General features: G+C 37.1%; 1 protein-coding gene across 1 annotated transcript in view; it reads right to left on the bottom strand.

Moving 5' to 3' along the window:
* vps50 (VPS50 EARP/GARPII complex subunit) overlaps positions 1-27,973 on the bottom strand; it is a 105,516-nt gene that overhangs the window by 44,638 nt on the left and 32,905 nt on the right. The window contains 5 exon segments of the mRNA NM_001114244.2: positions 1,410-1,501; positions 9,831-9,963; positions 11,950-12,090; positions 15,523-15,621; positions 19,351-19,393. Of these exon segments, the coding sequence (NP_001107716.1) occupies positions 1,410-1,501; positions 9,831-9,963; positions 11,950-12,090; positions 15,523-15,621; positions 19,351-19,393 (508 nt within the window).

The raw sequence follows: 27,973 nt of genomic DNA, 5'->3' as shown, positions 1-27,973 counted from the left end.
TATGGAAACACACTGAGCGAGTCCCGAATGTTATGATTTTAAAACTTTTGCATTCATTTGTTAAACCTAGTGGTTCAACTGTTGCATAGTTAGGCAATTTTACACAAAGATGGCCAACAAGTTTGGTGGTATTCTAGCTCTCATTCACTCTGTAATGAAATCAGCACCACAACATACACATAACTGGATGTATATGTTTATATAATGCTGCATAAAAAAATAGATATACATACATAGTAACATAAAAAAGGTTAGGTTGGAAAAAGAAAGAAAAAAAGCTAGGTTTAAAAAAACCACATAGGGAAACCCACGAGAAAACATTTTGCTGAGAACAAAAAAGATCTGGGATCTTTTATAAATCAGTCACTACTTAACTAATATAATCCTTCAATTACATTATGATCTGGACGTACTGCTTGTTATAGATATTGTGTACAGTCTGATTACATGTTTATAAAAGGATTATCTAACTGGTCAGGCAAATGTTTTTAAGCCATTTAAAAAGTAATCTGGTCAGCACTGAATATACCTACAAAAGAAAATCCTGTTTAATGTTCTAGAAGAATATTCTGTTGTGAAAAGCCTGGTATGAGGGTAAATAACAACATAAGGGTAAAACTGACAAACGTTCCTTCTAGTCCATTACATTTTTACTTTCATTACTGACAATTTCCAAGACCAGTAAAAACTAACCACTATGGTTGGTGGCTATAGGTTCCCAGGCAAGTCCAACATTTTGCTGTATTTTAACTTAATCACCTCCAATCACAATATCAAATTCCCTTTGATCATACTATTAAAAGGGCCTTTGATGACACTGCTTCCTCCTGCCTGGTGCCAATGTTTGCAGTCAGTTGACTAGTGGGTTATCGTTTTGCACTTAATGTGATACCAAGAAGCAGATATCATCAAACCATAGCAGTTTAATCATCCCCCTGACTGCCATATCAAAATCTCATTTCACGGTTACTCATAAAATATCAGCAATTTAAGCAATTTCTCGTACTAAACATACCCCAACAAACATCACTCTGTCAAAATCACTTAACTCCCTTTCTCTAGCAATGATTACTATGAGACTTTATACTGGGCAAAGGTGCACAGGCTGCATTCACGTTGTATAAAGTACATCCATATGAGTGATGAAAAATAACATATGAACTACAGCTCAGTCTAGGACTAATTTGCTCAAATGTTTCCTTGTGTAAAGCACTGAAAAGGCCAGCTATGCATTACTTAGCAAACTTAGCAATAACCTCAGTGAATTAGGCTCCACAATATATTACTTTAAATTTAATCAGATGTAATTTTGTTATACTAGAGACACTATAAACCAGTGCCACTGATCTCTCTCATGATTTCTATTTCGTATCATATTTTTTATTTAAAAACACAGAAAGGTTAACAACCTGCCATATGCGTGACAGTCCATGCTCCAATTTCTTTTTGATATAACTTCGATCAAAGTTGGTATCTTCTGTTCCACTGACATTGTTCATATCTGCAGAAAAAAAAGGATGTTAGGAGTAACCAGAATGTTTTCTTTACCCGACATAACACGATCTGATGTTAAACATGAGTAAAGGTGGCCATACACGAGCAGATCCGCTCGCTTGGCGATGTCGCCAAGCGAGCGGATCTTCCCCCGATATCCCCACCTACGGGTGGGCGATATCGGGGAGCATTTAGGTAAAAAAAAAAATAATACGATCGTTTGGCCCTAGGGCCAAACGATCGGATTATGTGGGCGGCAATGGGGCAGTCGGATCGGGGACCGCATCAACGAGCCGATTCGGTCCCCGATCCGACTGGATTTTCTAACCTGGCCGATCGAGATCTGGCCAATTTCAGGCCAGATATCGGTCGGCCAGGCCGCTCTGCTCTCCCCATACACGGGCCGATTAGCTGCCGAATCGGTCCAAGGGACCGATATCGGCAGCTATAGTCGGCCCGTGTATGGGGACCTTTAAGTATAGTTCAATGTAAATTGCTGGGCACACTTTAATTGTGTTACCTATTTGATTACATTTGATTAATTCTGTAAAAAGTAGGATACAACTAGTAAATACCTAATTACACCTTAGTAACCATTAGGAGTTCTGAAATTGTCACTCAACAAGCATGGGTTCCTCTATGCAACTATGTGCCTAAGGGCTGTGGCAGATGGGGAGATTAGTTGCCGCACGACAAATCTCCCTTGTCGCAGCGACTAATCTCCCCGATATGCCATCCCACCGGCTAGAATGTAAATTGCCGGTGGGATGGCATATGCGGAGCCAAAATCAGCGAAGTTTCCTCTCAAGGCAACTTCGGCAAATCGCCGCGCTGTGTATGCCATCCCACCAGCGATGCACATATAGCCGGTGGGATGGCATATCGGGGAGATTAGTCTGTCACGGCCCTAAAAAGCAGGCAAAGCTTTAAAAAGATTTCAAATCTTTGTACCTCACAATTTCCACTGTCTGTATTGTCATAAAAAATGCCAGTTCAGGGGAACCATACAAGTCAAGGCAGGAGCTGAAAGACTAACTGGAACTGGAACCATGGACTACATTGACTGCAAAGGAAGGAGAAAGTCTAAAAATCACTACAGGTATGGCATCGGTTATCCAGAAAGCTCTGAATTATGGGAAGGCTATCTGCCACAGACCCCATTTAATCAAATAACTAACATTTATTGAAAATTTTGCTCTGAAATTATAAAAAGGTACCTTGTACTTGATCCCAACTAATATACAATGAATCCTTTCTGGAGGCAAAACAACCCTGTTGTGTTTAATTAATGATGTAATTATTTTTTATGAGACTTAAGGCATGAAGATCCAAATTATGGAAAGACCCATTATATCAAAAAGCCCAGGTCCTGATCCTAATCATTCTGGATAACAGGTCCCATACCTGTAGTATAGTATCTGGAATACACTTTTTGGCAATGCATGCATCTAAATGACCTATAAATTAGAAACCAATATGTGCTGATGCTAATGGTATCTTGAAATATCAAGACTTAGAACCTAAAAGCTGATGAAAAAGGTCTGAAAAGCCACTATTTGCGCAAAGCCACATAACACACCATCTGATCAAACAGGGCATATTAAAAAGACATTCAGCATAGAGACCCTAATCGTTTTCTGCATTTTTGTTTCTTGCAAAAAAAATAAAGACGCAAAGCAATACTTGGCAAAAACATTCCAGAAATTGTCTGAGATCGATTTACATTATCAAAACAGTACTTTGCTGTATTCAGATGTTTCATATCCACATTCAAAGATGAAATTTGACCCCCAGTGATTTATTAAACTGGGCTTTAATTGAAATCTAAAATGACAGCTCACCATAGAAAGGCTGAATATTCCAAAGCAGTGTCAGTTCAAAGTCTGTGACATTTCACACGAGGAATACTTTTTAGTGTTAACAGCTTATATTCAGCAAAATGTATTTATATGGACAGAGCAGTGGCTAGTCTAAATGATTTCTTTGGATATCACAATTCACTTTTGTAAAATGGGATTCCTAAGGGTTATTTTAATTAAATGGCTCAAATTTATTGGACCCTTTTGCTACAAGCTACAAATAATAAAGAATTTATATTAGTTTTACCCCACTGAATCAAATCAATCCAGGTGCCTCCTGCCCCTCATGACACACACAGGTCTCTGTTTTTGGCGGATTTTAGAAACATGCAGGGCAGGGTGCAAGTGTGCAATAACATGGCGGCTTGTGCCAGTTTTATTGCATTGTGTCCCCTGTTCGGCACTATGAAATGACCCCACTTGAGCAGTGGCAACCTACATCTTGAATACTAAATCATTTAACATTTCTACACAGGATGGCACATTTGCTTAGGGAAAATAACACTTTACTATTGTAACTATACAGTCACACTATTGTTTTTTGGAAACTTCTTTAGAGTTGATAAAACCAATGTATCAGAGACGTTAATCACAGCTTAGGGACCTACACCACATGCTCTATTATCCTAACTCATACTCCTCCCCAGCTCAATAATCACATTACCAATGTGTTTTCATATCTTGATGGTGGTGGTGATTTATATAACCAAGTCATCAGAAAGAAATATGATTATAAAGTCTTTGTCACAATTGCCTTCCCAGCTCTGCTATATTAGATGTCCTGAAGGTGCTTCTGAAGCCTGCTGCTGGCCGGTTTGAAGGCAGCCCACAGTAGAATAATGCAAGGTTCCCGCAGGTATGTTTTTTTAGTTTTTAGACATTGCACTTCCCTCAATATCTCATGCAAACAAGTTGCACCGGAGCAGTCTCACAGAGCACTCTGTGCATAATGGTATTGGGAAGATGTAGCATTAACATTCCAGCCAGGACTAAAACTGTTTCTATTTGTTTTTTTATAAACAGCTTTTGAGAACAAAAACAGAACACATATGTGCATAAGCCACAGGGTATGAGAAGATGATACACACATCTACTTTTATTATCCTTTATTACCCTCCCTTAATATAAGCATTTCCCTTCATTGTGTTTCTGCAAGTTCAGTGTGTGATGATTCTGACACAGCTGGATCCCTAGTGCACCAATTCATTATAAGGGTAAGATTGAACTTTAGAGTAGGTGTGCTGATCCATTACTTGTTATAAAAAGCCCAGATTTTACAAGGGTGCAGATAACCTAGGAGATAAAGGATATGTGCATATGCAACACATTTGTTTATCGTCTCTGTGCCACTGTTAAGCGCTACTCTGATGTCTGCAACGGTAAAGGTGGTGGGCCCTAGGCTACATATAACGGCTTGGCATTATGTAATATTAGGACAATGTGATATTGCAAAAGGGTGGCATTTCAAGGGGCTGCCAGGTAGAAATCATTTTAAGTTCAGAGGGAACCAAGAAAAATTGGGATAATTCTGTTTTGCCCCTGGGTACCAGGACTAGAAAATCTACCTGGAATATAACAATAATTTATCTTGGATAGTTGCAGCTCCTCCTGCACTTTTGAAAGATACCATAGCATTTTTCCTGTTTAATTAAATGTTCTGCATTTTGCACCCTGCTCTGCATATAGGAAAACTGCATCAGTTCTCTGTGTAGGAAAGATGCTGGTGCTTAACTTTCCCTAACCCTGGGTCAAAACTAGGGGTAGGTAGTTCTCTGGTGGGCCTGTAGGGTGCAGATTTCCTAGGGATGTGTTATGGTTGGGTATGGGTTGCCTAAGGGTGTGTTATAGTTGAATATGGGTTGCAAAGGGGTGTGTTATGGTTGGGTACGGGTTGCCTAGGGGTGTATTATGGTTGGGTATGGGTTGCATAGGGGTGTGTTATGGTTGGGTATGGGTTGCCTAGGGGTGTGTTATGGTTGGGTATGGGTTGCCTAGGGGTGGGTTAGGGTTGGATATGGGTTGCCTAGGGGTGGGTTAGGGTTGGGAACGGGTTCCATAGGGGAGAGTTGGAGTTGGGCACAGGTTCCCATAGGGGTGGTTTATAGTTGGTTGCAGGTCATAGTTTTTGTGACCCATACATAACTAACTGGGATTCCACTAAAGGTGTAATTTTTTTAAGGTAACTATATTTTTTAAAATGTAATACATTTTTTTATTGTAACTTTAAATCATGTACTATTTAAAACATGATTAATGTGAGTAAAAGTTCTGTTTAAGTTATATATAAGGTTATATTAAAGAAAACAGAGATAGTATAAATGATAGAAAAATGACTAAAATTTTTCAACTATTTCTCTCTGCCACAGAGAATGCAGGATAGAATGCAAGTGGAATATGACAGGAGTTCAATTTAGGAGTCAAATATCTAAAAGGATATTGAAGAAGCTCAATAGAATCTTTTTATTTTTTTGTCAGTGCAATTTGGATGAAAGCTTTGTAGATGTTTCTTCCAAGGATAAAATGGGCAATAGATAGCTGTAGTTAAAGTTTGTAATCATATTTAATATCTAGTTTAAAATCGTGCTGAAAGATAATATAAGCATTTTCCAGCTTCACCAATAATGTATCATTTGTACTTACTTTTCTGTGGGGAGAAAAGCAGCAGAGACAGAATTGTAACACATACGCCATGTAATCAAGCAATTTGCTGCCAATTCTTTTTATCAAATGGTAACAGTCTATGGGCAGTAATTTTATATAACCAAAAAAAATTGCCTCTGTTCTGTAAGTTAGCCAGTAACTGTATTTTAAAAACTAGGAATATATTTATTGAAAAAGTTCATTCATGCAGATATTTAAAGGGATAGTTATCCCTTTAACATAAAGAAGGGTTATCAAAACGGCACCTTTATCGGAGCTCCCCGTTGATCCAGTATGGTCACTGTGTTTTAAATGAGGGGTGGGTGTGTTTTAAAGGTTCCTGCCAGAAGCACACAAGGTGGGGGACAGCCAATCACAGCACTGCAGTCACACAAGCAAAGACAGGCTTGAATTCCCTATTAGGTCAGCCTAGCAGCTGATTGGCTAATATCCTACAGTGTACTGAGTGTTCCTGGCTTCCCTGCACACCCTGGGAAAGGAGGCAGCAGGTAGTGGTACAGATGGGCAGGAATAGCAGGAGTTTGGGGGAAAGAAAAAAGCAATAAATCAGCCCAACACAACTTTTCTCAATACATTCCTTCTAAATTTCATACTTCTAAATATAACATCACCCTAAGCCAGCAGGACCAGAACTGTCCAGTAATATCAGCATTATGACATCCAGTTGGGCTTTTATTTATTAACTTGACCACACAAGATCCAATAGTGCTTGTCAGTCTGGACACTCTTGACCTAAAGGTGGCCATACACGTTCAGATTTTAGTCTTCATCCGATGAACGCTTGGATATCGATTGTATATTTAAAGGCAATGATCTAAAACTTACATTCAGACTGAAATTGTAGGATAAAGCCCTAAAAATAACAATTCGGAGGATGTTCTGAACATGAAATAGTTGCAGACACCAATCACACGAAAGTGACTTCCTGGAAATACATTGTAGGTCCCCCAAGGATATCATCAGATACACAATACAGATTTTTTATCGGGGCGATAATTCTGAGCCCACACATGGTCCGAAAATCATACCAAACTGCATTTTGTACCATTATATTGGTATGTGTATGGCCAGCTTTAGTCAACAGCTTACTGCCATATGCATGTCACCATAACTATGGCATCTGCCTACTGATATCTGGCCAGAGCTCAGCATCATACTGTATAAATCAGGCTGACTGGAAAATCCAGTTGGGCCATGGATCAGGTCCTGTTCAGACAAGTCAGAATGAGCTTCTAATGTGATCTGCTCTTTGTACAATTACAAGATGTCTTCTTCTATTTCTTCTATTTGTCACATATTGTATATTGCTAAGTAGTAGGTTATTACAGTGCCAAGGAATTGGTTGGTATGGTCCTAAACAATCAGTTGGCACTTTGTAAATAATAATTTAACAGTAATAATAATTTTAGAAAATTAGCACCTTTTAAACATGGTAACACCTCTATTTTACTATGTCTACATTTATTGTTTTCAAAATGTATAATTTACCACTAAACCCAATCTGTCTCCAGCTCTTAGGATGTTTTAATTTCAAGGGCTTTTGTAATTACTGAATGTTGCTTAATACCTTGCATTTGTGTACACATTAAAAGCTTTAAGACTGGATTCATTTTCTACAAATACTTCCGTGGCAAAAGATTTCAATGCCATGAAATAATGTGCACATTGTTAAAATGTAAAAGACCCTTGTTTATTTTTAAATACTATTTATTCACAAATGCAAAAGAAAGCCCTTCTAATAATGAATAAAATCCAGCTTTAACAGCTTTGTACAAAACAACCTTTATGACAAAACTAACTATTATCCAAAAACATTAACACCCACAATCGTCCTGTTCTTCAGAAAGCTTTGAATTATGGAAGGACATCTCCTAAGCAAATAATTCTAATATTTAACATGATTTCCATTTTTTCTGTAACAATTAAACAATAGCTTGTACTTGATGGTAACTAAGCTGCACGAATCCATATTGATGGCAAAACAATCCTATTGGGTTTATTTAATGCTTAAATGACTTTGGATTTCACATTTCAGCCCCAATACCTGTATATCTCAAACAAATGAATCCACTGAATGTCTCCAGTGTATAAAAAAATCATCATCATCATCATAATCTATTTATATAGCGCCAGCAAATTATGCAGTGCTTTGCAATAATGAATGAATATAATCATACAAAGGTATACAGTCTAAACATTTCTCTATGCTCAGAACTAATGCATACCGAGGGGCACAGTTACTAATCCACGAACGTCCAAAAAGCGTCCAAATGCGTTTTTTTCGTAATGATGGGTATTTTGCGACTTTTTCGAGAGCTCAATACAAAAAAGTTGCGACAATTTGCGAAAGTCTTAATGGCTATGAAAAAGTCGCGTCAATTCACAAAAGTCTTAATGGCTATGAAAAAGTCGCGACAATTCACAAAAGTCATAATGGCTATGAAAAAGTTGCGACAATTCACGAAATTTGTAATGGCTATGAAAAAGTCGTGACAATTCACGAAAGTCATAATGGCTATGAAAAAGTCGTGACAATTCACGAAAGTCATAATGGCTATGAAAAAGTCGCGACAATTCACAAAATTTGTAATGGCTACGAAAAAGTCGCAAAATGTTCCTTTTCCAATCCGAATTTTTCCCATTTGGATTCGTGGATTAGTAAATCAGCCCCTTAGTATTAAAATCATATAATAACAACAAATTATTTCTAAACATTTAAAGTACATTAAGTGGTAAGAAAATAACACCAATAGGACTGCATCATTCAGGGCCTGTGGTTTTCCAGATAATATGCAGCACCAAGCCTTGAGGCTACATTTAAACATAAACATGTGTGATTTTTGAGAAAATGAATTTAATCATGGCTTTAAAAACCACTAAAACCATGAAAATAAGACTTTTGATAAATGGGCCTCCCCATGTTGCATTTTATGACTCCCCTAGGCACCCAGAGCACATCTGTCCAACTGGAGGCCGAAAAAACTTAATGGGAAAAATTTACAAAAGTGCTGGTAAAGAAAAAATGTTGTAAAATTGCCATGAATTGTCAGATGAAATCTCAGACACTTTTCAGTCTATATCAACTATTTAGCAAAACTGTTGTTGGGCTTCGTAATATTCGTGTTGTAGCTATTCAACTTTTGAGAATTTGTCACAGCACATTTTTGATTCCAGATTCATTTTTTCCAGCAATTAAATTTTGCCTGAAAATTGTCACTATGGAGAGTAATTTTTGGCACATACAAAACTTTTGAGAGTTTTTTTTTTTTTGCATTTACATAACATTTAAATATTTGGCCAAATCATTAAAACTAACAGATACAATTAGACACCTTTAGAGCTGCGTTCAAAACACTTTTAGGTATCCCCCCCATTTGGCTCTCAATGCTAGGGCCCTATCCTCTGCAAAGACTACAGATACATTGTTTTGACATCATCATTTTTAGTATAAAATATGTGTTTTGTCATATAAAGAACCTACTAGATGTAAAAATGTCTGCAGGACTGACCAAAAGAATAACTGTTTCCTCCTTCCTACTGTGTCTCATACCACATGGCACTTACTCCCTGTGTGTTTATACTTATTTATTGTATTTATTATAACACTTGTCCTCCCTCTGTGTTACTTTGTATATTGTAAGATTGTACAGTGCTGCGTATCCTTGTGGCTCTATAAATAAAGTTATACATACATACATAAAAAGAACGTTTCCCTCTAAAAGAAAAGTAATATTACAGAAGAATTTCATATTACAATACGAAGCCAAAGGTTGTGGACATTCACTTGAATATTGTAATTCTATATTATCCTCTTACCAGGTGTGGGAGGTGCAATTTCACGCTCATATTTTTCATGCCACTCCATAGTTCGAAAGTAACTTAGCATAACTTCCCAGAGTGCTTTGCAGAGGTCAGTGAGGCAGGGAATGTAGCTGTCTGAGGTTATATGCTATAAGGGAAAGGAAAAAGGTATCATGCCTTTATAATGGTGCCCAATATAAGAAAATTTTTTGGGAAAAGAAAAACCAGGAAGCATGGTTAAAGGAGACATATTGGATAAATGGGAAAACCCTCATTTTATAGGCAATTATGAATAATATACGGTGCTGGTTTCCCTTTGGGCTAAAAATTAATCCTATCTGTAAAAATGGCCCCTTTATTGGAGCTCCCTATAGATCCTATCACTTCTCTGTCCGAGTTTGAAATGGAGAGTGGGCGTGTCCTAACGGTCCCTGCCAGAAGCACAGTAGGAGGGGAAGAGCCAATCACAGCCCTGCACTCACACAAGCAAAGATTGTCTTCAGTTCCCTATCAGGTCAGCCTAGCTGCTGATTTGTTCCTATCCTACAGTGCAGGGTACGGAGGGCCGCCGGCTCCCCAGCACATCCAGAGAATTCAGCCAGCAGGAAGTGGAACAGATGGGCGGGGCTAGTGGGGTTTTGGGGGAATTTCTCAATAAATCAGTCCAAAACACAACTTTTTAAGCACAATCCTTCTATATCTAGAGGAGTATAATTCCCTGGTGCATTCATAATTTTTATAGGATATGTCTCCTTTAAGAAAAACAAAAACATGTTCAGCACAAGCCCCATTCATCAAACTCATGATGAACAATGGGGTATACTGTGCCTTTAACTAATCTAGCATAAATTAATGTTTAAGGCAATCATAGAGTTTCATAGAGTCAATCATAGAGTTTCATAGCCCAGTGACTATTGTGAGCACTAATTACACATTATTTTACTTTGATGGTTTTATTGTATCTAATACTTTTATTGCATTTTTAGGGATTCAGTTCCCCCATTGCTGTTGACGGCAATCAATTATTGCAAATCAATTATTTCATAGTGATACTAGTGAAACTTAGATTTCAACCACTGATCTCACAGCATGAACTTTTATTGCTTGGATTAGTTTGATTGAATTTTAAGCTTTTATTTTATTCTGCATTGCTATTAAAGGGACCTGTCACCATAAGAAATGCTTCCAAATTCTTTTCTATTGTGCTGGCCAGGCAAAATATACATTACTTACACTATATACATTGTATAAATTGTGTTTCCTTGAGTCTTGGAATTCACAATCACAGCAAGCAGGCAGGTGCCAATTTGTAGACATTGGGGCTCATTTATAATCACTGGGCACATTTGCACCAGGGCAGTAACTAATGGCAACAAATCAGACAATTGCTTTCAGTGTTCAACCTGCAGCTCGCTGCATCATGCCAAAATCTTGTGTATGACAAGAATGGGGGACCTAATGCATATACCCAGGCTACACAATTATATACCATGATGATGGGGGAATGAGAGAACTGCAGTGACATCAAGGAAATGCTAAATGGAAAATTAAAGTAAATGCCTGCCCCATCCCTATGCCTGATGCATAGAGGCAGGGCAGACAATATATGCCTTGACATCTGAGATATTTAAATGCCTTTATAACAGGTATGGAGGTTTTAATTGAAAAAAAAATTTTGGTTTCCTGTTTAATTTTTAAAGGACTTGCATTATAAAGCTTTTAATGTCTGTGTGACGGGTCCCCTTTAAATTGTTAACTCTTTGGGGAAAGGCCTTCTTTACCTCTTGTATACACCCATTTATTGTACACCCACTCAAGTGTATGCACCCAATTATTGTACAGCGCTCTGGGATATGTTGAAGCTTTATAGATATGTGAAAATAATAATAACCAATGGCAGATAATACATATACAAAGACAAGTTTTGAAACAAAAGTAAAATTCTGCCCACCGGTCTATGTTTATGTACATAAAACGATATGACGAGGCACAAACAAGGCAATATATGTCACTCCTGCTGTGCTGAGTAGTAACTTTCATCAGCCATAGCCAACCATTATATACACTACAGAGTTTGCATATTATTAACTAAATCTAGACTAAAGGGTTGCTTCAGTGCATTAGAGAGTCTCACCATGCAGAGGTCTTTGTATGGAAGTTTCTGGAACTTTGTATCTGTGTTTCCAGCACACAATTCCACATATCCAAGAACTACCTGGAACACTGTATTATGGATGGCTTGGGTGAAGTGCATGTGCAGTTGATCCATTGCAGTCTAAAAAAAACAAAAAAGAATAAATGTTTCCTTTCATACATGTTAATTTCACATCTTCCAACGGTGCTGAGAAGCATGCAACCAAAATTGAGCAATATTTTTTAATTAAATAATTTTTTAAAGTAAAAATTACAATTTCAAATTAAGTGGAGATGTGCATGTAGCCCACACCAGCTGCCTACCTACAGTCAACATCAAGCACAATATTGTACAAGTTGCTCCTCGCCAGAGCATGATATAAAGTCTGTACCTAGAATTAAAATCTGTGTGGCAACTTTCCTGTATATTAATAAAATACTGTACAAAAGCAGCAGCAAGCAAGAAATTACTGAATTAACTATTCCCATCATGCAGAAAAGTATGTTTCAAGGAAGAAAGGGGCTCAGAAATGTCCTAGCCATGAACGACACACCAGTCATTTGTGCTGTATATACATGCTGCAAATCCAACAGCACAATCATGTGAAAGGGAATTAGTGCAAGCTGTTTCTATAATGGGGGACAGCAGGTGTTTAAAAAGACAAGCAGCCAAATACAGATTTAAATTCTGATTACTTTGTATTTACAGGGCCAGCTAATTAGCAGTACATACTGTAGGTTTTGTGTTCTCAGCTAAACTGTTGTGATTGAAATCACCTAAACTTTATGGTCTATGAAATCTTAAATAAAGGCAAGCAGCAAAGATGCCCACACACATACATTCACTCACATTAAAACTCAAAGGGTGCTCACCAAGGTCAGGACCAAAACATTAGATCAATAACCCCCCTTTTTTTGCAAGTTTGTAAATGCTGTGAATATTGTTATTTGTTACAGTAGCAGCACTGGCACTCAGGTTGTTGTTTGGCTTGTGAGGGGGCCATGCTTAGGACAGTAGATTTAGGGGGTGGCCCTTGGCACTTCTATGGGAAAAAATTATTGTGGGGGGGAAAAGAAGATAAAGAAAATATACTGTATGTTGCATTTGGCTTGGGCAATTGCCACACAGACATTGCTGAATGTTGCTATATAAGTTAAACATATAATACAATGGCATTTTCCCATAACATTTAAAAAAATATTGCCTTATGCACTTTATATGCCTTCAAGCAAAATGTTGCTGTGAAAGCTGCCAACGCTACTGAATTGCATGAAGTCTTTAAACCAATGAGTACAATAGAAAATGAACGTCTACAAGAAAGCCATAAAAAGCCTTGTTATATGATATTAAGGAGGCAAGCTGTACATCTGGCAAGCAGAACAGCGGGTTAAACCGTTCTGCATACTATTTAAATTAACAGACAGATCCATCTGTACAATGCATCAGGGAACAGATTTAAGATTTTCTTTTAGGAGATAACATTCTAAAATGGATTTATTAGAGGAGCTGGAAAGGGCTAATAAGGATTATTAGTGAGCTGTTACTGAAGGCTTGTTACATGATATGAAGTGGGAAACACATCTGGCAAAAGGAATAGCTAGCACAGTAGGTTAAACTGTTCCCTATACCATTCAAATAACAAGACTGCTGCATCTGTACAATTCATCACAAAAGAGATTTAACAATGCTTTTGAGTAGATAATATTCTAAAATGAATGTATTACTGGTGCTGGAAAGGCTTGATATTGATTATGTGGCATGTAGACCGAGAAGGACAGTCCATCATTTTGGGAACCTGTAGTAATCCTGACATAACTGAGTTTCTTAAAGAAAAGTATCTTAAAGAAAACAAATATTTCAAGCGATGCTCACATTTTGCAAAGTGCTAGGACATTTTAAAAGAAGCACATTCCCAAATATATTATTGCATCCAATATGGATCATTTCAATATTACTAATATTTAAAGGGGACCTGTCACTCTAAGAAATAATTCCAAATATATTTATATATTTCTATTGGGTTTGTGAAGCAACAGAAACTTCTTACACTAAATAAATAATATAAATTTTGTTTCCTTCAATCTTGGAATTACAGAATCACAGCCAGCAGTCAGGTGCCATTTTGTGGACACTGTTATTAAGTTAAGCTTGGCATCATACAAAGATCTTGTTTTGGTGATAGAATGGTTGACTGATACCCACGCTCATGCACTGGCTACACAATTAGAATGTGAGAAGGGAGGGGGAAAGTGAGGAGTGTAGTGACATCTTGGAAGTGCTGAATGGAAAGTGAAAGTAATTGTCTGCCCCGCCTCTAGAGGGCAATATATGATTGAAAGCTGAGATTTTTAAATGTCTTTATAATGGGTATGGATGTGTTATTAAAAAAACAGGAACTTGGGTTTTTACGTTTAATTTTAAAACTTTTATTATACAGCTTTTTATGTCTGAGTGACAGGTCCCCTTTAAAGTCTGCACTTACCACAAAGTGCCTTTAGGCTTTCCCCTCTCAACAATGGAGTCATGAACCCCCCTCCTTGAAACTGTGGCTGAATGGTCGATACACTAATGTTGCTGATAGCTAAAGAGGACCCTTAAGAAATACTGGTTCTCCAAGTGTGGTTTTATCCAATCAAGCCAGACAACTACTGTTCTATACTGAACTGAATGATCTTATTAATGGAACTGTCACAGCTGGTGTGTGCTCAAAGGCAATGAGGCAGGTTTCAGTTCACTTCGATTTACCTAATCAGTGCCTTTGTCTCTGCAAGGGTGGGCAGCACTACGGTTCTATTATTATTTCACTTTTTTGGAGGGGAGGAGATTTATTGCAGATCGTTTCCAGTTATTACACATGATGACGCATTTCTTAAAGACCCTCAATTTGAATGTAATTGAAATTGGCTGATTGTGCCTCCCCCATAGTAATAGTAGGCTCTGGCCTAATGCCTTTTTGCTGATTTATTAAAGTGGCTCTGATTACAGTAGCGCAAAGAGTAGCTGCAGTGAAACTAAGGGAGGCTACAATGCAGTTGAGCAATTGAGATATGGTGTGTATTAAAGAGGGGTATTAATAAAAATGATTCAACTACCACCTTGCATTTAACCCTTTACTAGTGGGGTAAAGGGGACAATAATATGTCTTTAATATCCCGAGGGGTAACTTTTCCACAGCCAGAGCAGGATGGAAATAAATGCCCCCGGACAGAATACTCTCAGACTCTCATGCGAGCCTCCAGAAATCAAGTAAACACATTTTTCTAAGTAGCCTTTCACCTGCTATCTTCTAACCTAATTATAAATAATATAATTATAAAGATTATAATCTTGTTATTGCTTTGTCTTACAGAGATCTCTATCAGTGAGTAGTTATGCTTTCTAACTGGTCTCTAAGAAAGCTTCACAGTTCGGCATATGTCCTAAATATTTGTAATTTGTTGGACTTCTTTTTTCTGCCCTTCTGTTGTTTTTACACTGGTTAAAGAGTTTGAGGACTATTCACAGCATCTGATATATCTGAACCCAGCACATTATTTCTATAGGCAGTGTGTAACAAGATGTGTCTATACCCACCTGTGTTTTGCCCAGTAGTCTGTAGGCTTGGTGCACTTTGGTGTAGTGAGCAACATCAAAGTTCTTGCAAATCTTAGAGAGAGCAACATCAAGTTGTTCCTACAAAAAACAATATCAATGTTAAGAATACCAAATGATAGAGATTTGCATTTGATTGCTACTGTAATGAGCTTCAAAGGAAATGGTCACATCAAAGATGCTCCTAAAATGTTACATTAATGTAATAAATGTGCAGGGGTTTACCCCACTTGTAATTTCCTCAGTTCTCCTGAAAAAAAGTTCTTGCTAACATCCCTAGCTGGAACACTCACTGGTGAGTTACAAACTGCCTCAGCATAAAAACTATACCTGTGGGGGGGCTTAGTTTTTTTTACCTGAAATGTCACTAGGGCTGGAGTGGTGTAAGGGTCATCACCAATGGAAAAGTGCAAACATGATAAATGGCATTAAACTCTAATAAAAAAAATAAACCCTTGGTTTGGCAGATGCCAGGAAAAACTAATCATTTGGGACAGTTTTCCATCATGGAAGAGTCTGGTTCCCCCACCATGGCCAACTGATCTGATTAAAGCTAGTAAAAAGCTTTCCAAAAAGGGTACAGGCTGTTACAGTAGGAAAAAAAAGTAGGACCAATATTATCATAACCCCCATGGTTTGGGAATGAGATGTTGGACACCAAAGTTCCAGATATGGCCATAGTGTGGTATTTTTCTGCTTCTAAACCATATTTATTAGACCAGATCAGATTGTTTATGAAAAAGGATAAAGGGTTTCACTACTTGTTATTTAAATACAGAACATAGTTGGACTTCTAAAATCATAGTATAAAGACATTTGTGGATTTGAGGGTTGTTTTTTCAATATAAATAAACATGAACTCATAAACTTTTAGATTTCGTTTTACATTCAAGTTTTTCGGACTTTTGTGCTTAATATACATCGAACATTCAAGTTTTAGAAACCACAATTAAAATTTGGAAGTTTTTGTACAAAAAAATTTGAATCCTAAGAGGGAAATTACACTTATTAATATACCTGTATGCCTTCTATAACTAACAAAACCCAACATATAAATACAAAATGTCAATGCAATACATGTGGAAGCAAATAACTGTAAAATTCACTGGGGCTCATTTCTAAACACTGGGCAAATTTGCACCTGGGCAGTAACCTATAGCAACCAATCAGTAATTAAATTTTTCCAGTCAGCTGCTGGTATAAAATTGAAAGCAGACTTCCGATTGGTTGCCATGCGTAACTGCACAGGTGCAAATTTGCTCAGTGTATAAATTACCCTCACTGTGTTGGTACTGGGCTTTAGTTTAGGGTCTTACTCCCTTTTACTTCTATAATTCTGGTTACGCAACATGCTCTCACCTACAGGAATACTCAGCATGTGACTGCTTTTCAATTATAATAGTTATTTTCAAACGTCTGAACTGGTATCAAATCGATCAGCCTCTAAGGGCAGAATTGTTTTGAAGAAGAAAAATGCATTATTATTGAAAATAACAAAAATTCCATTGGCTTGCTTTTTCTTGGTAGAAATTGCCTGGCAAAACTTAGGGCTGACTGCTGGGTGGTTTTATTTAATGAAGCTTACTCAAAACCATCTTGAAAGTAACTAAATCCATAAAAAATGAATTCTCTTTGTTTTTCTCTGCCACTTTTTTTTTTTTTAAATATTTTATCACTTTATAGCATAGAATAATTAAATATTGCCAAACTAAAATACAAGCCACATTTAATCACAAAGCTATTGCTTTAAAAAATGAAAGTATTGCTACCTGAATAGTCTTTTGCTTTATTTGTGTCCTTTATTTAAGTTATGGTTTAGAAAAGGATATAAAAATTCCAGGTTTAAACAGCAATATTATATGGACATTTCACCTATTTAAAGTGAGACAAATAAAATAAGGAAACCTTCTCCCAGAATACCTTGCACCAATAAAAAAAAAAAAAAACATGAGTACTTATTTATGAGTGAATTATTTAAACTGGGTAAGTGAAAAGGTTCTGGTGGTGGTTGTTACCAATCAATTAGCAAACAACACCACCCTCTAGTGGTAAATCTGTATAATGTTGTTTTACTCAAGGCCATGCAAAAATGACTCCATTACTGTACATAGAATCAACACATTGACAAAAAGGAAGACAAACAATGACAAAAGTAAGTACTCTACAATAAGACTTAAACAGAGGCACAAAAATAATAACTACAGAAAGGCTTTCACTGCCCAAAAGGTAGATTGGAATCTACCAGAAGACCTTGAGTAAAACCCAGGAATTAATACAGTTACCATAGACAGTACTTTAGGTACTTCCCATTATTTTTATTTTACATTTTCCATGCCAGAGTTTTTACTTGAGGGGGAACCTGATGTGATATCACTAAATGTAGAAACCACAGGACTGAACAATGGGCACCCCTGTCTTACACCAACACTACCTAAGGAAGAACATCTGCAACTGTACCCTAATTTAGGTTCCATTTGAAGTATAACCCAGTTATTCACATCCACCACCATCTACCAAACACACAAATAATGTAAATTATTATCCATTATACAAAGTCAAATTATGAAGCGAAAATACAAAGGCCCGCAGTTTTAAATTTTGTATCACTGGTGACCAACTGGTGCAGGAGTAGGATATCAATTATAAAAGGTCCTCAGGCTGCACCAACATTTTAAACACAGACCAGTTGAATATTACATCAGGGGCAGGTGGCATCATTTGGGTTAGCGAAGGGGTTTTGCCATCAACCCGGAAGGGGAGGTGGTAAATACAAATTCAGAAGTATTAAGTAGATAGGTTACTCATAGGAAAAGACATTTGTAGCCACTGAAAAAATAATGGGAATAATAAACTGCTTCTTGTCAATTTTAGGAAATTTGAAAAATATTTTCACTCTCATTGGGCGGCACCAAGTATTCCTTATTCTCATTTACAGGAACAGGTTTTGGCTAAGAGTTACAAACACTTGGCAAAGTCATTTAAAAGTTTTGGCACATTATAAAAGAAATAATGGTGGTTATGCAACTATTTTATTCACATCCCATTCCACAAAACGGCACAAAATGCATTAGTTTAGCCTTTAACGAGTGCCAAGCTTCCTTCACTGGAAATAATTCCAAGGTATCTGTAGCTGTACATAAACTATACCTATTCCTTATATTTCCCAGAAGAGCATGCTGTTGTGAAGTTAAAGGGAACAAGATATAAAAGCTTCCCCCTCGGTAATTCATAACAAAAAAAAGTTATGTTGGAAGACAGAAAACAAATCTGAATAAATCAATGATAAGCTTGTAATCACAGTGGAACATTTTGGAAATGTTTTAATTTCATGCCTGCCTAGGAGATAGCTTTTAATTTAGATGGCATACAATTTTGTACTGTAACAACATCAGGTATGACAGATCATCTTCAGTTAATTAAATTAAATCAAGCATATGTTCACATAGGATACAGAATGCAAGTACACCTTAATGAACTGTTTCACACAATGTGTCAATAGTTTAATATATTCCAACTTTCTGACTGCAATCTGTTTATTAAAACAAAAGTTCTGAAATGTCAATGTAAAATATTTAGAGAACCAATTTACAACACATATTTACGAGAGCAAATACATTATTGCAATTCCACGAATGACCTTTCAGCTGAAAACCAAAATGGTTGCAGAGATAAAGAAACATATAGAGGAAAAAGAGGGCGCCATTTTGAATTGGTTGCAATTTTAGAGAAAAAAACTACAATAAACAAAGAATAATAAAGTTCTTCTCCCTTACATTCTCTAATAATAAACATTAATAATAAGATGCTTACCTCAATTTGTTCTAGAGTATCTTGCAGTTTTGAGTTTAATTCACTGAAAAGGACATGAAAACAAATGGTAAGTGGCAGCTGTGTCCAGGAATTCATCTTATGTTATGCTCTCATTAATAGTATTACAGAAGGAATGCTAATTAATACAGCAAAGGAACAAGGAAGATTTCTGTAGGCTGGATAGGGGATTCTGACAAAACTAACTAAAAACGCAAGCCAATGCGATATAAGTGCGATCGGCCCATGGCAAATAAATGCAAAGGAATTTATTAACAAGTCCACACTAGTGCAAATGAAAGGCCTCAGTGTTATCCCAACCAGTACCTGGCCTTTCTACCATGCAGCTGAAGATGTGGATTTCTCTACTTCAATGACCAAATTTAAAATGAATAAGCCCTAAGGGAGAAAGAAAGTCATTTTGGCATTTTACTGCCAATATATTTGCCACATTAGTGACACCTAGAACAATATTTTTATTCTGCAGAAAGCTTTGCCATACCTGAGTAAAGAGCCCAAGAAGCTTTCTCTGTTTTTTTAAGATAGCAGTTTTCTTTGTATTTTTAAGATAGCAGTTACCATTTTTGCCTGGTCTTCATAGCTTCCAGCTCAGATTACACATTCCTAAGGGTGGGGGGAGTGAGTTTTATGAATACTTATGGGAGGGTGGAGCAGGAGAAGGGAGAGAGGAGAGAACTGCACAGACTCTGGCCCAGGAATGAAGGATTTTTCTGAGAGAGGAAGTCTGATACTGAAAAACATGTGTACACAAAAGAAGAAAATAAATCCTGTTTCTTTTGATAGAGGACTCTGTGCAGCATTACTGTAAGTGCTTATGGCTGTATTTACATGAACCTTTTTGATAAAGCTTACTTCGTTTTTACCTTTCCTTCTCCTTTAAAAGTAATTCTGCCTGGTGATTTGCAACAACCCCCTAAGCTTAGCTTAGCTTCTCAACAGCTGCCCAGAGCACACTGAGAAAAATATGTAATAATCTGAAATAAGAAAAACTCGAAAATTCTCTGCTCCTTTAATTGCCACATTGATAAGTCTGTGATGCAAGAGAGAATGTTTACCACTAATAATAAGAAGGCTGGTTTCACAGTCTAATAAACAAACCCAGTGTACAATGTGAACGTCAGTCATAGTTCTCTCAACACATATGAATTTATTATTATTTTCAACAGTGTGAATTGGAGAGTTTTTTCTAATTTAAATAAACTCGTTTAAAAAAAAACTTGAATGCCTCATATTTGTGAGTTTACAATCTCGAAAAAAATGAAAATCTCAAATTGAAATTATGGCTTGACTTTGCCTAGGACAATTCCCATTGATTTCTATATAAACTCACACGCTTTTAGATGCGGTTTACTGGATTACATTCCAGTTCTCGGGTTTTTAACACTTAATAAATCAGTTGAATTTTTGAACCAAAATTCAAATTCAAACATGATGAATCACCCCCATAAGAACTGCATCTAAAGCAATAAAAGTATGCGATATTGGAATCTGTAAACATAATTTATAAATGACAGCTTGATTAAAAGGGCTGGTAGCAGCCAATAGTAACTCACAATGCCAATTTCATTTGTAGCAATACAGAGTTTTATTGCAAAAAAAATAAAAACCAAAAAACTTAATACGTGCTAAAAAACAAAATTCAAATGTTAATAAATCAGACCCTCAGTCTTGACCGGAGACTGCAGCACATACTATTCAGTCAGCAGGGTCCTTGTGTCTCCCCAATGCTACAGTCATCTTTCATTAGCTTGAACTCATTAGATGTCAGTTTTAAATCCCCAGTTTCACCACCAAAATGGATTTGTCATGAGATCAAGCAGCTAAAAATGATGTATTATTAAGGCGCTGTTGTTATTCTCAACAGTGTAAAACAGTTAAGGTTAAAATTTGTATGTAAAGCTTCATAGAAGAAGCGGTTTCTTGTACTTTTCACATATTGTAGCACAGAAAAGATAATCACTGCATTACTGGTGCAAATAGGTCCCAGTTAATTAAAATATTCTGTTTAGCTGGCAAAGCCTTTAGTAAATCAGATTTTCTGCATATGATTTTGCTATTTGAAATATATTGCAGGATGCAAATGATATTTTAAAGTCAGCTAAAGTATTTGGTTTTATTGCGGTGGATATAATAACTATGGGGCTAAATCTGTGAAATCTGTCTCACTATATAAATATATCACCAGAGAAGCGGCTATTAGTGAAACAGATGCCTAGAATCATCAATCTCATAGAAAAGCCACAACCAGGACAATATGAATACATTGTTTTATCCTGTGAATTATACTCCAGCTATGCAGACTTCAAGATGGTAGAGCTCAGTTGAGCATTCTACAGAGAACATTTCCACTGCTTCAGAGTCCATTGACGGCCAACTTTACACCACTCTGGGCAACACTTTCAGGCCCATTTATCAAAATTTGAATGTGTATAATTTAAGAGATTTTTTTTACCACAATGTAATTCATTTTTTAAAAAAGCACAAATGTCTACTCATTATTTCAAAAAATCCAAAAACAAAAAAGCATGAACAAGAAAAGTAAAAAGGATTAGAATAAAAATACGAAAACCTCAAATTCCTAATTTTCATGAGACTCTTTGTGCACTTACAAAAAAAACAAAACATGAAAACCTCCAAAACCACCAATTAAATAAAGACTGTTCCACTGACTTCTATTTGACCTCACCAGCTTTTAGATGGCAATTTTTACTATTAGGGGCAGATTTATCAAAATGTGAGTTTGCCGCTTAATACATAAAACTCACCTATGTTATATTCATTCCTATGGGATTTTTAGAAGTGTATTAATCAATCTTTGAAAGTTAGAACTTACCATTTGATAAATACACTTCTAAAAAAACGATACAAATGAATATAACTTGGGTAAGCTTTCATGTATTAAGCTCTAAACACACATTTTGATAAATCTGCCCCTTTTCGTGGTTTGTACGCTTAATAATTAGTAATACAGTAATTTGTATAAGCCACAATTTTTAGTGCTAAAAAATACGATTAGTGAAAACGAACAAAATAGAAACAAAATGGGCCCCCAAATTCTGCTGCTAAGCTATAAAATATCCATGCTCCAACAAATAGTTTATGTGTTACCATTTACATGTCTTTCCATACCATAAGGCCTAAGGAACTAGTGATGTGCAGGTCGAGAAAATCTTGACCTGCGCCCGACTCTAACCCACTCTCTCCCTCCATTTATAGACCTGAGCTCGACCCGTCTCGCAATGACGGCGGTTTCTGGGCACGCACCTATAAATAGAGAAGCTGGAAGAGAGCTGCCGGCAGTGTATGGTTGCAGGTGGGGAGGGCAGGCAGAAGAGTTCAGCCAGAACCCACCCGCAACCCACCCTCTCCCTCCATTTATAGACCTGCGCCCGTCCCGCAATGACGGCGGCTTCTGGGTACGCGCCTATAAATAGAGAAGCCGGAAGAGAGCTGCCAGCAGTGTATGGTGCAGGCGGAGAGGGCAAACAAAAGAGCTCAGGCTAAACCCGCCCGCAACCCGCATGTGACGTGCTGGGGCCAGCCCGCACTATAGGCACTAACTGGGTTCTCTTCACCAGTGTAAAAAGACAATTTAACAGCCCTCCACCCCGTACATGTGAATACTGACAGGACTGGAATCCACCAAAAACCTTTCCGATTAGTTGTTGCATACAGTGACGTCAAACAGTTTTGTTGATGATTTTTAGAACCAAGGGAAGAAATCAAGGCCAAGTTATTATTTTCTTTTGGATACCATTCATTTGGAATTGGACAGTGCCTTGTGCAGTGTGTATCACATGGTTACACACTAAACTTTGTTAACTTTAAACAAAGAGAAGACAAATGTGGTTGGAAATGCAAGAGATCCATATCCACATATGTAATGCAATATGGATCGGGGAATTAATAATATACAGGTAAATGAACTATTATACAGAATGTTTGCTTCTGGATAACAATTTTTCCATAATTTGGATCTCTATGCCTTAAAGCTGGCCATACACTACAAGATCTTCTAAAGTGGGAGATATTGGGCTAATCTAGGGCCAAATGATCAGATTATAACAATGGAAATATGAGCCATTGGAGCAAGTCGATGTGGGTCCTCGATCCAACAGGAAAATCAAACCTGCCCCTTCAATATCTGGTCGATTTCTGCCTAGATATCAGTTGGGTGGGCCTGTCAGAGGGTTCCTTACACAGGCAGATAAACTGTCAAATGGGACTGAAGGGCCTGAATTGGTAGTTTCAATCTGCCTGTGTATGGCCACTTTATGTCTGCTAAAAACCCATTAAACAATAAATAAACCCAAAAATATGGATTCATGCAGCTTAGTTACCATCAAGTACAAATCAGTGTTTTATTACAAAGAAAAAGGAAATTATTTTTAAGAATTAGAATTATTTGCTAAAAAAGGACTCTATGGGAGATGGCCTTCCTGTAATATGGGTTTTCAGATAATGGATCCCATCTCTGCACATCTAAAACAACATTTGTTCAAATTTGCAGAATATAAAGAGTCTAGAAGTAGACAGATATGTTGCAGTTATGCTGAATTATGTTAATGAACTTATTTCATTAGGCAATAAAGACAGCTATTGTTTTTAAAGGTTCCATAAAATGCAAATGATTTCTAAGGGCATTAAACAACCTTGAAACAAAATATAGCCAAATAAAACCTTAAGTCATTTTCCCAGCTTCAGCAAAGTGTAAAGGAGCTGCTGGTTGGGTGTAATCAGAGCTGGAAGATGAGAGAGCAGTTTTAGAATTGTCCACAGGGGCTTTGTGCAGCAGTTCCACACTTCAGTCTGGTATCTGAAAGTCTAGACGTACTGATATGCCTGCCACCGAAATCCTAATTAAACACCACATGAAATTAGCTTTTCTTTTTTTTTCTTGATACCTGAATAATTAAAAATATTATGAATCCTTTCTGGTGAAAATTATGATGTGCATTTTCTACAGCAATAGGAATCTTATTTTCTCTCCTATTCTTTCATATAGAGTCAATCTTTTATCACAAGCTGGCCATATACGGGAAAACATTGTCACCAACATATGAATGATCTTATCAGCTAACCAGTTGTTAACATACGATTCATCCCACAACGGCTAACGATATGTGAAGAGACTTACTTTTTTTTTTTCTTAATAATTTTTTTATTTTGCGTTTAGTATAACAATGTACAAAAAGGTGCACCTTTTGGGGGGTCCCACGGTGCAGGGTTGGTATGTAATATGATGAGAACATTCAAAGAGGGGAAAAGAAAAAGGGGGGGGGGGAAAGAGAGGGGAGGAGAGAGAGTGTGAAGAGACTTTTGTCACACCTCTGAGTTGGCTGCAAGATCATACATATAATAACCGATGGTTATCCGGTCCTTTTTTTAGTTTTGCATTTAACCCGACCCTTCAAAATAGGAATGTGCAGTTTACATTAATTTAACGATAATTATCTGATCATCCCGTCCACTAACTGGTTTCTTTTTTTCATGACAACATTTTTAAACCTATCCAGCTGACCATGGCTGAATATTTGCACCCCATCAATGTAGTGATAAGCTGATTTTATTGGATGCCCATAAAATATTTGTTTCATGTGACTAAACCTGCCCATGTATGGCCACCTTAGAAAGGTACCAACCAGACATCTAACATACAACAGGACAAAATTCTAGAAATGGCCTACCCTTACAATACACCAAGACATCATTGTTGTGTCAGAAAATAAAATTGTTGCTGACTTTTAACAGGCACAGATCTAACAAATGAGTCATTTTTAACACATGCAAACAGATTCTGAAAGTAATTTCAACCACTTCAGGATCACTAATCATGTACCATGTACCCACCTTCACCCTTGCAAGCATTTGGCAGCTCTTATTAAATTTAGTTGCAAACTTTAGACAGAAAAAAACTCAAAACATTTCTTAGAAAGAACATAAGGAGTTTGTTTTAATCAGGCTGATAAAATTGAAGTGATCTCCAAGGCAATACATTAATTATTTTCACAAGTGAAAGCTTTAATGCGACGCTATGTCCCCCCTTGGGCTGGAGTGACTCAAATGTCTATTAACATGGCAACAACAGTGTTCATTCAGCTCAAAGCAACACTTTAATTAGGGATTAGCGGTTCTAAATACATGACTCAATACAAGCCATTACATCAAGTTAAATGGTAAGAAATAAACAGCAAAATTGTTTAAAGGTGGCCATACATGTTCAGATTTTAGACTTCTGACAAACGTTTGGGTATTGACTGTACGTTTAAAGGAGAAGAAAAGGCTAAATCATAAGTGGGTGGAGGCCCCTCTCAGTGACAGTAATCGCTTACCTGTAACTCCCGGCCGGTGCTACTGTTAGGAGAAAACTGCACCGGCCTGGGGTAAATGCAGGCGAGCAATTCTCCTTCTTTCTTATCATTTATCAGTGATCCTGGGACCTGCGCATACGCAGTTGAGCAAAAAAGCTGGCTTTTTTGCTAAAGTTCGGCATTTCACTCTACTGCGCACACGTGAAGACCAAAGGAGGAAGAGGAATGATCGCTCGCATACACACCGGCCGGTGCAGTTTTCTCCTGACAGGAGCACCAGCTGGGGGTTTCAGGTAAGCGATTACATCAGGGATCCCCAACCTTTTATACCCATGAGCCACAGTTAAATGGAAAAAGGGTTGGGGAGCAACACAAGCATAAAAAAGGTTCCTGGGGGTAAGAATAAGAGCTGTGATTGGCTACTTAATAGCCCCTATGTGGACTGGCAGCCTACAGGAGGCTCTGTTTGGGATTATACTTGTTTTTTATGCAACCAAAACTTGCCTCCTTACCAGAAATGTAAAAATAAGCACCAGCTTTGAGGCCACTGGGAGCAACATCCAAGCGGTTGGGGAGCAACATGTTGCTCATGAACCACTGGTTGGGGATCACTGGATTACATGCTTACCTGATACATTTTGGCACCCCTCGGTGATTGTAACTATCCTTCTCCTTTAAAAGCAATGACCTAAAACTAACATTCAGATTGAAATTGTAATATAAAAGTCGGAGGATGCTCTGAACATAAAAGAACTGGCAGATAAAAAGTTATCTGATTGCCATGGTACAAAAATTATTGGGACGATAATTCGGAGCCCACACGCGTTCTGTGTATGGCCAGCTTAAGACAGGGTGAATGCACTAAAATGCTACATACTTTATTCACTGTACATTTTCTACTAGGGTTGCCCAACCTGAGGTCCACCATTTGTATCACAATACTGCAATCTGCCAGAGTTGTAGTGCAACTACAGTCGAGGTCTCGCAGGTTGGAAGCCAGGTAACTCTTTTACAGCTCAAATAATTAGTTCTTGGCACATTGTTCAAAACGATAAGGAGATAAAACATAATTATGCAGGAAAGATAATAACAACATAGGAAACCCAGAAGATTCAAAGGATGTGTGCTTTTGTGTAAATAACTTCCGTACATTATCTGTACCAGACATAGACTGTACACTATTGCATAGTCTAGCAACAGCAACCTGCTATGTTTGGTTACTATGAAATGCTTTCCTAAGGTTTCCCCTATAGTTATAAGAATGAGTTAAGCCCCTGAACCCATATCTACACAAGGAGATTTAACAAATGTGGAAGCACCTGTTTGCTCTGAACTAATAAAGAAAATGCCCCACTAATTAAAAACTCTATACACTTAAAGCCAACAACAAACACCTGGCACCAGATCTTTATTGTACATCTGGTCTTTTCCAGATTGAGGTTTTAACATATTATGGAACATTAGAGGAGTTAGCAACATTCAAATGTTTGATATTTTTCTGTGATTCAAATTTTTTTGCATATAAACTTCCAAACTTCCAATTTCCAAACGTGAATGTTTGATATTTTTTAAGCACAAGAATTAAAAGAAGAAGAAGATTAAAAAAAACCTCAAAATGTAAAAGCTTGCAAGTTTGCAAGTTCATGTAGAAGAAGAATTTGTAGACCCATTGAAAATGATGAGGAGGGGAAGAATACAAATTGGAGTTTTTAATAGTGTTTTTTATATATGCAAAAAAAATAGCAAATGTTTGAGTTTGATAAATCGTTGAGTTTATTCAAATTTTACCATTTAAAAAAAAAGGAAAAATGTGAAAATTGATAAATAGGCCTGCTGGCTTTACAAATCCTAAAAAGACACTTAAAGATGCTAAAAACATTTGAATATTAAAAATAAACCCAGGATGGTTTTGCCATCAATATGGATTTATGTAGCCAAGTTATCACCATGTACAATTCAAAATAAAAAAAAATGAAAGATTTCTTTGTTAAAATGGGATTCTATGGCAATGCCAAGATTCATAGCTTCCTGGATAACAGATTCCAAACTGATATTGATAGCATTTGTAGAAAACAAGTGATAAAAAATATCTACTATGCACTGGGCTTTATTCCTAGAGCAGTGAAGTACTTTATTTTCACTATTACCTGTGAAATATAACACTGTAACATATTGTATTATTTCCATTACAATTTAAATTTATTAGGAGTCGATACATTTTTGGCGCTTCCGACTCCACGGCTCTGATTATTAAATAATGCGCTGGTTGCAATTTCAGGCCAGATTAGGGGCAT

Source organism: Xenopus tropicalis, chromosome 6 (genome assembly GCF_000004195.4).
Source record: "Xenopus tropicalis strain Nigerian chromosome 6, UCB_Xtro_10.0, whole genome shotgun sequence".
NCBI lineage: Eukaryota > Metazoa > Chordata > Amphibia > Anura > Pipidae > Xenopus > Xenopus tropicalis.
The sequence above is the reverse complement of the archived record's forward strand: the minus strand, read 5'-3'. Positions and strand labels throughout refer to the sequence as shown.